At 35.9% G+C, this 16,587-nt stretch overlaps 1 protein-coding gene across 1 annotated transcript in view; it reads right to left on the bottom strand.

Moving 5' to 3' along the window:
* Window positions 1-16,587, bottom strand: part of APLF (aprataxin and PNKP like factor) — an 85,436-nt gene that overhangs the window by 52,499 nt on the left and 16,350 nt on the right. The window contains exons 3-4 of the mRNA XM_044261285.1: window positions 7,522-7,694; window positions 3,458-3,605 (exon numbers count right to left, since the gene is read on the bottom strand). Of these exons, the coding sequence (XP_044117220.1) occupies window positions 3,458-3,605; window positions 7,522-7,694 (321 nt within the window). The remainder of the gene's footprint in view (window positions 1-3,457; window positions 3,606-7,521; window positions 7,695-16,587) is intronic.

The following is a 16,587-nucleotide window of genomic DNA, read 5'->3' as shown; positions in this document are numbered from 1 at the left end:
AGGAGAAGAGAAATCATAAAGATCAGAGCAGAAATCAATGAAATAGAAACCAAAAAAACAATAGAAAAAATCAACCAAACTAGGAGCTGATTCTTTGAAAGAATTAATAAAATTGATAAACCCTTGGCCAGACTTATCAAAAAGAAAAGAGAAAGGACCCAAATAAATAAAATCATGAATGAAAGAGGAGAGATCACAACTAACACCAAAGAAATACAAAGTATTATAAGAACATACTATGAGCAACTCTACGCCAACAAATTTGACAATCTGGAAGAAATGGATGCATTCCTAGAAACATATAAACTACCAAAATTGAACCAGGAAGAAATAGAAAGCCTGAACAGACCCATAACCAGTAAGGAGATTGAAACAGTCATTAAAAATCTCCAAACAAACAAAAGCCCAGGGCCAGATGGCTTCCCGGGGGAATTCTACCAAACATTTAAAGAAGAACTAATTCCTATTCTCCTGAAACTGTTCCAAAAAATAGAAATGGAAGGAAAACTCCCAAACTCATTTTATGAGGCCAGCATCACCTTGATCCCAAAACCAGACAAGGATCCCATCCAAAAAGAGAGCTATAGACCAATATCCTTGATGAACACAGATGCAAAAATTCTCACCAAAATACTAGCCAATAGGATTCAACAGTACATTAAAAGGATTATTCACCACGACCAAGTGGGATTTATCCCAGGGCTGCAAGGTTGGTTCAACATCCGCAAATCAGTCAATGTGATACAACACATCAATAAAAGAAAGAACAAGAATCATATGATACTCTCAATAGATGCTGAAAAAGCATTTGACAAAGTACAGCATCCCTTCCTGATCAAAACCCTTCAAAGTGTAGGGATAGAGGGCACATACCTCAATATCATCAAAGCCATCTATGAAAAACCCACTGCAAATATCATTCTCAATGGAGAAAAACTGAAAGCTTTTCCACTAAGGTCAGGAACACGGCAGGGATGTCCATTATCACCACTGCTATTCAACATAGTACTAGAAGTCCTAGCCTCAGCAATCAGACAACAAAAGGAAATTAAAGGCATCCAAATCGGCAAAGAAGAAGTCAAATTATCACTCTTCGCAGATGATATGATACTCTATGTGGAAAACCCAAAAGACTCCACTCCAAAACTGCTAGAACTTATACAGGAATTCAGTAAAGTGTCAGGATATAAGATCAATGCACAGAAATCAGTTGCATTTCTCTACACCAACAACAAGACAGAAGAAAGAGAAATTAAGGAGTCAATCCCATTTACAATTGCACCCCAAACCATAAGATACCTAGGAATAAACCTAACCAAAGAGGCTAAGAATCTATACTCAGAAAACTATAAAGTACTCATGAAAGAAATTGAGGAAGACACAAAGAAATGGAAAAATGTTCCATGCTCCTGGATTGGAAGAATAAATATTGTGAAAATGTCTATGCTACCTAAAGCAATCTACACATTTAATGCAATTCCTATCAAAGTACCCTCCATCTTTTTCAAAGAAATGGAACAAATAATTTTAAAATTTATATGGAACCAGAAAAGACCTCGAATAGCCAAAGGGATATTGAAAAACAAAGCCAAAGTTGGTGGCATCACAATTCCGGACTTCAAGCTTTATTACAAAGCTGTCATCATCAAGACAGCATGGTACTGGCACAAAAACAGACACATAGACCAATGGAACAGAATAGAGAGCCCAGAAATAGACCCTCAACTCTATGGTCAACTAATCTTTGACAAAGCAGGAAAGAATGTCCAATGGAAAAAAGACAGCCTCTTCAATAAATGGTGTTGGGAAAATTGGACAGCCACGTGCAGAAAAATGAAATTGGACCAATTCCTTACACCACACACAAAAATAGATTCAAAATGGATTAAGGACCTCAATGTGAGAAAGGAATCCATCAAAATCCTTGAGGAGAACACAGGCAGCAACCTCTTCGACCTCAGCCGCAGCAACATCTTCCTAGGAACATCGCCAAAGGCAAGGGAAGCAAGGGCAAAAATGAACTTTTGGGATTTCATCAAAATCAAAAGCTTTTGCACAGCAAAGGAAACAGTTAACAAAACCAAAAGACAGCTGACAGAATGGGAGAAGATATTTGCAAACGACATATCAGATAAAGGACTAGTGTCCAAAATCTATAAAGAACTTAACAAACTCAACACCCAAAGAACAAATAATCCAATCAAGAAATGGGCAGAGGACATGAACAGACACTTCTGCAAAGAAGACATCCAGATGGCCAACAGACACATGAAAAAGTGCTCCATATCACTCGGCATCAGGGAAATACAAATCAAAACCACAATGAGATATCACCTCACACCAGTCAGAATGGCTAAAATCAACAAGTCAGGAAATGACAGATGCTGGCGAGGATGCGGAGAAAGGGGAACCCTCCTACACTGTTGGTGGGAATGCAAGCTGGTGCAACCACTCTGGAAAACAGCATGGAGGTTCCTCAAAATGTTGAAAATAGAACTGCCCTATGACCCAGAAATTGCACTACTGGGAATTTACCCTAAAGATACAAATGTAGTGATCCAAAGGGGCACGTGCACCCGAATGTTTATAGCAGCAATGTCCACAATAGCCAAACTATGGAAAGAACCTAGATGTCCATCAACAGATGAATGGATCAAGAAGATGTGGTATATATACACAATGGAATACTATGCAGCCATCAAAAGAAACGAAATCTTGCCATTTGCGACAACATGGATGGAACTAGAGCGTATCATGCTTAGCGAAATAAGTCAAGCGGAGAAAGACAACTATCATATGATCTCCCTGATATGAGGGAGTGGTGATGCAACATGGGGGCTTAAGTGGGTAGGAGAAGAATCCATGAAACAAGATGGGATAGGGAGGGAGACAAACCATAAGTGACTCTTAATCTCACGAAACAAACTTTGGGTTGCTGGGGGGAGGAGGGTTCGGAGAAGGGGGGTAGGGTTATGGACATTGGGGAGGGTATGTGCTTTTGGGTAAATTGGAAGGGGAGATGAACCATGAGAGACTATGGACTGTGAAAAACAATCTGAGGGGTTTGAAGTGGCGGGGGGGTGGGAGGTTGGGGTACCAGGTGGTGGGTATTGTGGAGGGCACAGCTTGCATGGAGCACTGGGTGTGGTGAAAAAATAATGAATACTGTTTTTCTGAAAATAAATAAATTGGAAAAAAAAAAAGACTACAAAAAAAAAAAAAAAAAAAAAAAAAAAAAAACCTATCTGCAAGTATGGGTTGAATTACTCAAATTTCTCAAAGAAAGAAATTCATTATCTCTATTAGTTGACATGGTGGACTACTGTGATATTCTGTACAGCTTAACCTAAAAGCAGCAATGCTGGTAATATTGTCATGATATAGTTCACTTCAGTTGTCTTTTTTCTCCTTGAAATAAGGAGCATGTTACAAATGGATGAGATCTTAAATTTCTCACCTCACTATTTGCAGAAGTAGTTTGGGTCTTAGCTATTTCTGTGCTTCTTTCCAGCTGTGGGGCACCAGTTGTCTCATCAGGCGAGTGAACGGAGAGAGATTTTGGTGTTTCATTCAGTATATTATCTTCATCAAGCCCTTGACTATTTCTATAAAATAATCATTAAAACACTTCTATTACACCATGTCATTATAAATGTAATTCTCCTAAGTACATCTAACTAATGAATTGTGCTCCTTCTCTTGGCCTTAGCAAGACAGATGACAAAAAAAGCAGATGATAGCACAGAATAAAATATATAGACTAAAATATGTTCTTCAAAAAATACATTTATCGTTCCAAATGATCAGCCTAGAAACCACTAGGTATTTATGAGATGGGTAGCAGCCATCTCTCTTAAGGCTTAAGAGCTCTGTCCTTACTCAGTTATTCGTCTCGACAGCCCATAAAAGTTAAGATGGCCACCCAGCACCCCAAGAGAAATGCAAACTGTGAGAATAACAGATAAGCTCGTATGGCTTTTGAAGAAAAAAATAAGATCCTGGTGTCATGTTCACATGCAGCTGCTACTGGAGTTCTGGCCAGTATGGCCATTTGTGAAATCTCCCCAAACCTGTAGTCCAATCGGAAGCTAACTCTTCTGACACAAGAACATCCATGGTCACATTTGGAACATATTAGCAGAACCAGCTACCTCCCACTTGGCTGCAAAGTGCAGTAAGATCATCCAAAGTTGAAGGATTATTATTTACTACTCATACATAAAGACAAGCCAACAAATGTACTTTTTTGAACATTTGGTAAGTTGGAAATACTATTCAGAAATAAAAAGGAATGGGGCACCTGGGTGGCTCAGTGGGTTAAGCCGCTGCCTTCGGCTCAGGTCATGATCTCAGGGTCCTGGGATCGAGTCCTGCATCGGGCTCTCTGCTCAGCAGGGAGCCTGCTTCCCTCTCTCTCTCTGCCTGCCTCCCCGTCTACTTGTGATTTCTCTCTGTCAAATAAATAAATAAAATCTTAAAAAAAAAAAGAAATAAAAAGGGATAATCCACTGATACACAACAACATGGATGAATCTCGAAGAAGCCAAACTCAGAAGGCTACAAATCATGTAATTCCATTTGTACCACATTCTGTGCTTTTGGTCTTCTAAGAAACCACTGCCTAATCCAAAGTCACAAAGATTTATATATACCTGTATTTTTTTATAATTTCACAGTTTTAGCTCTAATATTTAGGTCTCTGATTCATTTTAAGTTCATTTTTATATGGTGTGAAGTACATTCTTTTGCATTCTTTTGCAAGTGGATACCCACTTATCCCAACACCATTTGTTGAAAAGACTACTGTTTCTCCCATTTAATTGTCCTGACAATCTTGCCAAAAATCGGTTGGTCATACTGTAGGGGCTTTATTTCTGGACCCTTGATTCTATTTCCCTGATCTATATGTCTTTCTTTATGCTAGTACCATACTGTCTTCATTACTGTAGCTTTGTAGTAGGTTTTGAAATTGGGAAGTGTGAATCCTCCAACTCTTTTTTTTTTTTTTTTTTTAACTTTTAGGAACTGTTTATTTTCCATCAACCTTGTTTCCATTTTGTTTGCCTTTGTGGAAGAGCAACTTAAGACCACTCAGTGGTTGTTTCTACCTATTCAGTGGCCTGAGAAGTGGGAGCAGCAGACAATCTTCACTGGAAGGCTGAGCGCTCCAGTCTTGAGCAGGAACTGCTGAACAGACACAGAGGGCACCTGCACACCTCCAGACCAGTCCGCAACTTCACACTGAGTAGAAGTAAACTCAGAAGCTGGAGCATTTGCTTACCCTGAAATCCCTCGTTGGTCATAGCCTTTCCAGCAACAGCCTGCTATTCGTTTTCAGTCTCTTGAGGATCTCTGGAGAAGCAGAGCTCAGGCACGACCTCCCAAGGGTATTCACAAGAAATGGTACCAGGTATGCACAGAACTTCCCTTACCAGCATTCACCACATCAGACCCACTATTGAGCTCCCTTGTTGCAAGGGATGGCAATGTCCACATAGTGCAGAGGAAAGTCTGCCTTACCCAGAGCGGTGGTAGGAAGGCAGGTTAACGTGAGATACCTCTCTGAGAATCCAGTCCTTAGATCAGTGACCACCAGAAGTTGCCTGGATCTGGTTAGTGAAGGTTTCAGGAGTGACGCAGCCAGCAACAGGAGTGGCTCCAGTTGCAGCAGCAAACTTCAGCACAGCTCACTGGGCAGTATTCCTGGATGATATGACACTGATATCAACTGGTAACAATGGCACGAGCTGCCAGTAGAAGCTTCTCCCAGGTTCTCTTCAGATTTATGATGTAGATGCCATCACTTTTCCTTTTCAGATATACTGTTCCATTTGGAAGTCAAGGGTGGTGCCAATGAACTGCATTCCTGCTGCAAGGAATTTGAGGACATCCTCTTCCTTCATTGCAGGACATCCGGGGCTCCAGACATTGTGAAAGTTTCCCTTTCAGTTAGAACAGGAATCCCTCAATCCAGCAGGAAGTTTGTTCTGATGGCTTTGGGGGGTGCTAGGGTAAGTACCCCACAGGGCATTCATGCAGAACGCCATAGGGACCCTCCTCCCCCAGGTAGTGCAAAAAACTCTTCTTCTTTTTAAAGACTGTTTTAGCAATTAAGTTATTCTTTGGGAACTATGCTTTGGGATTAATTTGCTCCTGTCTGCCTATCTTCTTAAAGTAGAAACACAGATCACTGGGCTTACAGCTTTCTTCTAATACAGGCATTTAATACAAATTTCCCTCTAAGAACTACTTTAGGTTCATCTCACAAATTTTTATTTTGTTTTCAGATTTATTTTTTTCAAAATGTTTTCTAATTCCCCTTGTGATTCTCTTTGACCTAACAGTTATTTAGAAGTATGTTTAATTCCAAATTTGGGGAGATTTTCTATTTTATAGTTATTGACTTTTTTTAAAGTAACCTCTATGCCCAACACGGGGCTCGAGCTCATGACCCCAAGATCTGCATGCTCTACCAATTGAGCCAGCCAGGCACCCCTATTGTTACTGATTTTTAATTTAATACTATTGTAATCACAGAACACATTTTTGTCCATCTACTTCTGTTAGTCCAGTTTATGTAGACTATAATTTAAAAACTGACAGCACCTGGGTGGCTCAGTTGGTTAAGCGTCTGCCTTTGGCTCAGGTCATGATTCCAGGTCCTGGGATCGAGTCCTGCATCAGGCTCCTTGCTCAGCCAGGAGTCTGCTTCTCCCTCCACCCCTACCCCTGCTCCTTCTCTCTCTCTCTCTCTCTCTCACACACACACACACATACTCTCTCTTCAATAAATAAATAAAATCTTTAAAAAAAAAAAAAGCCGAAACAGTGGCAAATAATCTGCTAATGACTGCCTCAACAAAACTAGTGTATTAATATTAACTTTACATTAGATGTTTATTGTAATACCTCATTTCCTCAGTTTCCCAATTCTTTATTTTCTGTTATTTTTACAAGGAGTTATACTAAGCCAGAGGGATTAAATACCTTAATAAAATTTAAAAAGCTATAAGAAAATGTACTTGGTTTCAAATTACCTATCCTGGTTACTATTAGATGGGAAATATGTTCTGAACACAATGGTAAAAAACACCACATATGTGAGCAATCACTATTGAGGTGTAGGTTTCCAATGTCAAATGTTTGCTAGAGAAACACACACGAACACATATACCATACATACTCCATGTAACTCCTATACTGCAACATAGTTTAATCCTAGAATGGTTTCTACTGAAGCATTTGTGGATGGCTGAGGAATTAGGTTACAATTACCATTTTAAAAAAAATTCTTTTATTTAAGAAAAATTTATTTTAAGATTGTATTGATTTATTTGACAGAGAGAGAGCACAAGCAGAGGGAGCGGCAGGGGGAGAGGGAGAAGCAGGCTCCCCACTGAGCAAGAAGTCGGACATTAGGCTCTATCCCAGGACCTGAAACAAAGGCAGACACTTAACCAACCGAGCCACCCCTAGGTTACAATTACTATTACTTGATCTAATTTCATCAGGCAATCTTACCTTAAAGTACATTCCATTTCTGCTTCACAAGGTGTAGAGGAAACAGAGAAAATGTATTTGTCGACTAGCAAAGAAAAACTGTCTCCAGGATTCAACCAGCGCCATAGATTTCTCTTCAAGGGTAAGAGCTGGCTCTTCTCGGAAGACTGATAAAAACATGGATTTGTGTGTATCTAACAACAACAACAAAAAAATAGGGATAAAATTCTAAATTATGAGAACAATACAACTAACATGAACTGATCCAAAACTTGGGTATCAAAACAATTTCATTGCAAATTTAGATTAAAAGTCTAATAAATCTTGTACTTATAAGTACAATAATTATTATCTATATAATAATTACCTATATATAATTATTATCTATCTAGATTATATAGATAATATCTATATTACCTAATTATTATCTATAGATATTATCTATATAATCTAGATAATATAGATATATCTATATTACCTAATTATTATCTATAGATATATCTATATTATCTAGATAATAATATAATTATTATCTATATATAATTATTATCTCTCCTATAAAAATGAGGAGCTAAAACATACCTCTCACTTCTGTAGGAATCAAAGAAAAAAGCAAAGTTATCAATTAACTCATTAGAAGATGTTTCTGCTTTAAGAGGAACCATCAGACATTAGAAAGAGAAACACAAAAAATAATTCTCAGTATGGAAACTGAGTCCCCCAACTTTCAAATCCATAATTCACTAATCCTTGAAAATGGCTAATTTCTTTCATACTTATTTTCTTCCAGTAAATTCTTACTATGAGTAAAAAAAAATGAGATATTATAGGAAGAGAGACTTTGATCAAATCTCTCAAGCAAACAACATAGCTTGTTTGGATTGTTTTTGCCCTTCACTGAGGGGTTTTCTAACATAGACTAATAAAGAAAACAGAGCATTAAAACAAAAGCTGCCAATAAAAAATAAGCATTGTTGCCTACATGCCCAAATTAAAAATAAAAAAAAAAAGACAATGTTGAAAGCTATAATGAATACAATCTATCCAGTTCTGGCAATTTAATTTCATGAAGATCTGGCCATAAATTTTTCCTATGTGTATCTGCAATTGAAAACAGTTCTATTTCCTTTAAAAAGAAAGGAGTGAAATAAAATTTGGAGATAAAGAGCAGAAACAGAAATTTAAAAAGAGACTTTACAAATTTGTTAGGCAATCATTTTACAGGTCAGAGTTATTTTTCAAATTATATATAAGACTTCATAAGAATGAACAGGCAATGGAACACCATATTTATGTAACACCATATTGCTAAAAAGAACTGTGAATGTTTGATTTTTAAAAATCAAGCTATAATTTAAACAATGTTTATAAACCTTTCATTATGCTCTCAACCACTCCTAATTTATCTCTCAGAGTGGCTCTGGCTCATGGTTAGAGTTTTTGAGGCAGGACAAACCACCAGATTCTAAGCTTGTGTACACTGTTGGGCTTGAAAATTGTTCCGTTATTCCTCAGACTTTTAAATGAAGCCTCCCCTTCCTTGAGTGCACCACAGTCATCAGGCTCTGGAATGTTGAGTAGCAGGAAGGACAAGAGTTGGGACAGAAATATCCATAGCTTCTGCCTGAGCCTTGAATGTTCTACAAATGAGGCTTGCTTCTAATAGGCTAAGATAAGATCATGTTCTTATTCTTAAGTATTTTAAAGATTCAGATGAATCTCTAAACAAAATTAAATTAACAACAGTCCTAAATTTTCTTTTTTTTTTTTTTTTAAAGATTTTACTTATTTATTTGACAGATAGAGATCACAAGTAGGCAGACAGGCAGGCAGAGAGAGAGGAGGAAGCAGGCTCCCTGCTAAGCAGAGAGCCCGATGCGGGCCTCGATCCCAGAACCCTGAGATCATGACCTGAGCCGAAGGCAGAGGCTTAACCCACTGAGCCACCCAGGTGCCCCAACAGTCCTAAATTTTCAAAGGTCAAGATGTTAAATACAAAGGCATAATATTCTAAGGGTAGGAAAAGTAAAATGCTTTTTAAAAAAGGAAACTAATTACATTCCTTTAATAAGGCATTGCAAACCCAAAGCCAAAGAAACATTCATTTTCAGTATTTTTTACTCAGTTGGATGTACTTAACATTTAAATATTAAGCGGTAAAATATTTGGTATTTAGCAAATCCAAAGAGAAAGTGAACCAATGTATGTGGTCCATGATCATCTTTTTCTTTTCCTAAAATTGTTCATACAAGGGATTCCAGAACCAAGAGCAAAAATGACATTCCTATAACTAACCTAATACTTGATCCTATAATTTATAATTTTTAAAAATTATGATCCTATAATTTAAACCTAAATAAATATTACTCATTGAATAAGTTTTTAAAATCTATGTCAAACTATGAATGCTTCAGGGCACCTGGGTGGCTCAGTTGGTTAAACATAACGACTCTTGATTTTGGCTCAGGTTGTGATCTTAGAGTTATGAAATCAAGCCCCCTGCTGGGCTCCATGTTGTGTATAGAGCCTGCTTAAGATTCTCTCTCCCTCTTTCTCTGCTTCCTGCCCCCTCTCCCTCTATAAATAAATAAAACCAAAAGCAACTATATATACTCTAACTAAAAAGCTACACAGACATGAAGACCAAAATAAAGGATAGTTTTCTAAAAGTTATGAAGAAGACAAAAGCTTAGCAATATTAATAAACAAAGAGGGAAAAGATACACACACACACACACACAAATTTTGGAATGAAAACAATGACATAAGTACACATAAAACTTGGCAGAATACTACAAATATTTCATGGCAATGTATTTGTAAATATGGCCAAAATTGACAATGATCTTAAAGAATATACACCAAACTGGGCGCCTGGGTGGCTCAGTGGGTTAAGCCACTGCCTTCGGCTCAGGTCATAATCTTAGAGTCCTCGGATCAAGTCCCGCATCGGGCTCTCTGCTTAGCAGGGAGCCTGCTTCCTCCTCTCTCTCTCTGCCCGCCTCTCTGCCTACTTGTGATCTCTCTCTGTCAAATAAATAAATAAAATCTTTAAAAAAAAAAAAGAATATACACCAAACTTACTTAAAAACAAAAAAGTGTGTGTGTGTCTTTTTGAATTAGACCTATCTTTTAAAAATATAATCAGTAATTAAAAATCTTTCTGATCTTCCCCCAACCCAGACCTAAATGGATTTAAAATTTTTTCTGAATATTCAAAGTCTCCCTAAGACCAGAAAAAGATGGAAAGCTCTCCAATTCCTTCAGTATGGCTAAGTTAACTTTGATTCTAAAAGCAGATAAGGACAGGCAAAATACTGGCAAACCTAAATTCACAGTTAATAAAAGATATGATCCACCTATATGAGAAGCATATTTTTGGGAAGTGCCTTTTAACATATCCATAGGATTGTAAGTGCAAACTTAAATATATTATGTTACAATTTTAGAAGTGGTGCAAAGGATGCATTATCCCTGAAGAAATGGAACTAAAATACAAATTAGTTTTCCATAGCTTTCTCTTAAAATTATCATAAACCTTAAAGGATTGATGTGCACCACCCCAAAAAGTTCCTCTTATTTTCAATGTTTTCTTTTATTTAATTTGGAAGGCATTCTTTTTTTTTCTTTCTCTCCTCCTCCTCCTCCTCCTCCTCCTTCTCCTCCTCCTCCTCCTCTTCTTCTTCTTCTTCTTCTTCTTCTTCTTTTTAACAAAATGAGCTGTGGAAGAGCTAATGCAGTATTTTATAGCCATTTTCCAAGTATACTCATAATTTCTGAAGAAGAAAAAAATCGCAACTCTGGAATTTTACTACACCAAAGAAAAAACACAGTTACCCAAAGATGTATATTTTGAAGATTAACGCCAAGTGGCAAAAACATATCTAATCCTTTGCAACTTACATGGAGTTATAGAACTACTCCCTCAATCACCCAAGAAACAAAAAGAGTTTCTTAAAATGAAATAAAAGCATTGACAGCTACGAATTTACCCAGAGGACATAACTAACCACTGGTGATGCAGTGATTTACAGACAGCACAGTCGCTTTGCCTTTATAATACATTTTCTCCCGCTGATACCAGACAGTAGATTAAATTTAAATGACACACAAAAAAGCTAACATCATCTCCTCATGAGCTAACATTATCTCCTCATGCACTATTTCCAAGAACTGCTGAAAGCTAGAGCTTTTTAAAAAGGAAATGTTAGAGGAAAAAAAGACAAGTTCATCCAATTTAAAAGTACAAATTAGTAAATGCCCTAATTGCATTCATCAATCATTGTCAAAGTTACATTTCTATTTGATTGGAATTCTAATTTGAAGGAAAGCAGAAAAATATTTAATTACTTAAACATAATTTGGAGGAGTACACAACTTACAGAAGGGATTGTAACAAAACATTTGCTCTAATTCATTTAAAGAAGTTTACAAAAACTTTTTAAAGTAAAACTTGTCTCAAAATTTTATCACAGTTGTATACATAGCCTGCTTTAGAAGACCAATTTATTTGTGACTGATTAGAGAACAGAAAATAAATGATATTTAGCACACATTAAGGTAAAATTAATGAATTATTAGTCACTCGTCTACCTCATTATTTTCAAGACCTTAACATTTCTATTCACAATTAAGGTCAGTTTAGAATTTTTCTAAATTTCTCTAAATCGCACCTTGAAGGCACAGGTACAATAAGCAGCTGTATAAATCAGTATAAATAAATAAATAAATATAATTTCAAGGAGAGACGCATTTTGTTGAAACTACATTAACATAAAAAAGAAATCATGCATTACATAAAGCAAAGGACGTATGCATACATCACCAAGTCCAAGAAGCAGCTTTCCTTCAACTGGTAAGGTATAAACAATTTGTGGGATAAAATTCAAAACCCAATTAAATATTGTTCTAAAAGCAAAATTCTAGTACTAGAATTGTATGTATCTTTAAAAAAAATACACTTTTTCATGCCTTCCAATGTTTGGTAGTTTGGCATTACAGAAGGAACTGCAACCACACCATACTATTCTCTACACCTTCTTCATGTCATAAGGATTCTATAATAATTTTTTTAAAACATAATACATGTTAGATACTATGTGTGGACCCACCACACAGTTTCAGAAAATGTGTATTAACTTTTTTTTTCTTTTTTTTTTTTCTCCCAATTTATTTATTTTCAGAAAAACAGTATTCATTATTTTTTCACCACACCCAGTGCTCCTTAACTTTTGATGTCCCTTTCGGGTCTTTCCATATCCCAGTCTCTTCTCAGTTCCTCAGAGATAATTATTATACCAATTGTTGTATTTGTTACTTCCTTAGGCAATTTTCTTCATGGTTTTATCGCCTAAGCTTATGACGGTGAATGTAATGTTTTATTTTGTAGAATTTTTAATCTTATATAAATGAAGCTATACTGTATATATTCTTCCAAGGTTGCTTTTATCATTATCATGTTCCAACTCTAATCCATATTTATGTTTTCACTATAATTTATCTTCATTATTGTAGGATATTTCATTAAATGAATATACCACAATATATTTATCAATTCCATTGTCGATGGAAATTAATGTTGTGTCTAGTTTTTGCTATGATATAAGCAATTTTGCCCTTCAGGTTCTTGTACACATCTATTAGTACATATGTGTGTGTGAGGTCTGACTTGTAGGGAATGCATTCCTTCATCTTTAGGAAATAATGTCAAGCTACTCTCTAAAGTGGCTGCAACATTTAAGCTCGCACCCAAACTTTATAACTATTCTACTTCTTCTACATTCTCATTAACACTTCAAATTGTTAGACTTCTCATTTTTGCAATCTGTTGGGTTTTAGTATCTCACTGCAGTTTCAGTTACATTTCTCTATTTAATAAGAGGGCGGAGTACCTTTTCCATGTTTACAGTCAGATTTCCAATTCTATAATGTGCCATTCAAGTCTTCAGCCCATTTTTCTATGGGATTGTTTATCTTTCTCTCACTGATTGAAGGCATTTGCTATATATTTTGGATATAATTCCTTTGTCAATTATATGTGTTTTAAATAACTTCCTCCTGTTACACTTATCATTTTCATTACAATCCTTGATAAGCAAAGGTTCTTAATTTTAATGTAACTGGATTTTTTAAAAGATTTTATTTATTTATTTGACAGAAAGAGAGAGCGCACAAGCAGGGGGAGCAGAAAGCAGAAGGAAGGAGAAGCAGGCTCTCCACTGAGCAGGAAGCCCAATGCAGGGCTCAATCCCAGGATCCCAGGATCTCAACCTGAGCTAAAGGCAGATGCTTAACCGACTGAGCCAGCCAGGTGCCCCTGTAATTGGATTTTTTTTTCAGTCTTTCTTTTTATAGCTTATTTTAAAACTCTTCCCGCCTTTATTTTTTTTTTAAATATTTTATTTATTTATTTGACAGAGAGAGATCACAAGTAGGCAGAGAGGCAGGCAGAGAGAGGGGGAAAGCAGGCTCCCTGCTGAGCAGAGAGCCCGATGCGGGGCTCAATCCCAGGACACTGGGATCATGACCTGAGCCAAAGACAGAGGCTAAACCACTCAGCCACCCAGGTGCCCCACCTTCCCTCCTTTAAGGCCACCAAGATTTTTTCCCATATATTCCAAGAGTTTTATAGTTTTGATTTTCACATTTAAATCACCTAAAACTGATTTGTATGTATGGTTTGAGGTAGGGATCTAATTTTTTTTCCCTCAGACAAATAACATACTCTCCCAGTACCATTTCTTGATGAAAAGTCATCTTGTCCAATGATAAGCAATGCCAGCTCTGGCCCAAATCAAATTCCCACATACATAAGACTGAACCCAAGATTGCTTTCAGTTGTAAAATTCTGTTCAACTGAAGGCACAAAAATTTCTTGTGGGGGTGCCTGAGTGGCTCAGTGGGTTGAGCCTCTGCCTTCAGCTCAGGTCATGATCTCAGGGTCCTGTGATGGAGCCCCACGTCAGGCTCTCTGCTCATCAGGGAGCCTGCTTCCCCCTCTCTCTCTGCCTACCTCTCTGCCTACCTGTGATCTCTGTCTGTCAAATAAATAAATAAACTCTTTAAAAAAAATTTCTTGTGAAGAAAAATCAAGTTACTTTTATCTTCAAGAAATTTTTTTAATAGAAGAAAATACCAAATGGCAAAAGAATCCGGAGTTGGGAAATATAATGGGAAAAAAAACAACAACAAACAAACCTTAGATAGATTTCAAAGAACCTCAGTTCTAAATCCCATTTGACAACTTGCTGACTATATAATATTATGCATTCTTCAGAAGGCCTTAATATTCTATGCTGTCAAAAGTAATGCTACCAAGAAAAGGGTAAAAAATATTTATCTTTCTCCCAAGTATATAAGATTACATTTACTAGAAAGTTTATGTTATATTAAATAACATTTAAAAGAAAAGTATAAACAAAGGTGTAAATAAATAATTATAACAAATTTTAGTTTCATATCTATAATGTCATTAGGAGTTTTGGCTCTAGCTTCTAATTCTGTATCTACCACCCTGTGATACTCAAAAGATACTTGTTGAATTCCTATAGTTGTTTTGCATGAGTACAGTCTAATTAAAGACCAAGTAAATAAAGAAGAAAGGTGTTCTCTAAAAGATACCTTCTTTTAATTAAAAATTGTTAAACTCCCATGTAGAAATTTGACCCATTTCACAAAAAATAAAGTTTAACTCAAAGAAAGAATTTTTCATTAACAAAGTTTTAATTTAAGTCTACTTATATTATTATTACTTTTTTGAGTAGTCATAGAAGATCAAAATATATCTGAATACTTTTCATCCAAGTATAGACACAACTTCAGTTAAGTATCTTTATTAAGCCAATCTGGAAAAAATTCTAGTTTTTAAAATATAAATGTCCTGATTGATTAACACTGAGAAAAAAATATATGTAAGCTTTTCAATATTAATGCCTTAGTAAAAATGATGGTTTCCCAAATGGCATACCTTGTATATATAAAAAATTTAATGCTGTGTAACTTTTGTTTTAAGGAGGGTTTCTTCTTAGCACTGAGTCAATAAAAATGTAAAAAGAAATCTAATAGTTATTCAATTCTTCACAATTCAGCTGATTAATCTGCTTACAAATAAATGTGCTGAGTTCTCAAAATGGATCATGTCATTGTCTACAATTCTTCTGCTACGACAAATCTTGCAGATATTATTTGAAATAAAAGCAAAGCTTCGAAAATATCAGGAATTACAGGTATAAACCAAGTTGACTAAAAAATAGTCTTGGCTTATTGATTAATTTCTGTGATACATGTATATGTAGTAGGATTTGAATACTAATAATGCAAATCTAGAAATGTCTACAAACCTACTTGCAGGAGCTGATATTCCCTGCTTTGGTATCAAAAATAACTAGAAATCTAATCATCAAGGACTATTTAGATGTTACATTTTCCAAAAAGTACATACTCACCAGAAGGTCTCCATTTCATTAATGTGAATGCTAAGAGTAGTAAATCTAAATAATGTAGTAAGTATTCAGTTGTAGGTATTCTTTGAGGAGCCATGTGTATTTTTGCTGTAATTACTATTTTGAAAAAAGTAAATATCAAGTAATGATATGCTTTATCAGAAAAGTCAGGATGGGAATTTAGATATTCCTATATTCTCTACCTCAATATGCTTCAATAACAATAAAAATAAACTTGCTTATTTTAGGTCATAGTTGTTCATGGAAATAGTATTAGAAATTATGTGCTAGGACTAACATAATTTTGTAAAAATTCATGCTATCTCCACTTTTAAAAGTGCCACATATAGTTCTCACTGCAGCATTTCTTCATGCATTCACAAATATGAATTATGTACCTACGATGTGCTCAGCATTACGCTAGATACTAAAGATACAAAGATGGGTCAGTGTTCCTATATTCAACAAGTTTATGATCTAGAAAGTCATCTAAGAAGAGGATAGTTGGAGAGGATTCAGAGATGAACAGCTAATGGTAAATAAAGGGGCTCTCACAGGAGAGATGATTGTAGCTATCAACACTTTTCAAGACAAGACAATGCAGAATGATATACAAACCTTTTTTCAAGTATCTATTTAATCGAGA

This window comes from Neovison vison, chromosome 8, assembly GCF_020171115.1.
Source record: "Neovison vison isolate M4711 chromosome 8, ASM_NN_V1, whole genome shotgun sequence".
Classification (NCBI taxonomy): Eukaryota; Metazoa; Chordata; class Mammalia; order Carnivora; family Mustelidae; genus Neogale; species Neogale vison.
Note: the sequence above shows the minus strand (reverse complement) of the source record. Positions and strands in the feature narration are given on the sequence as shown.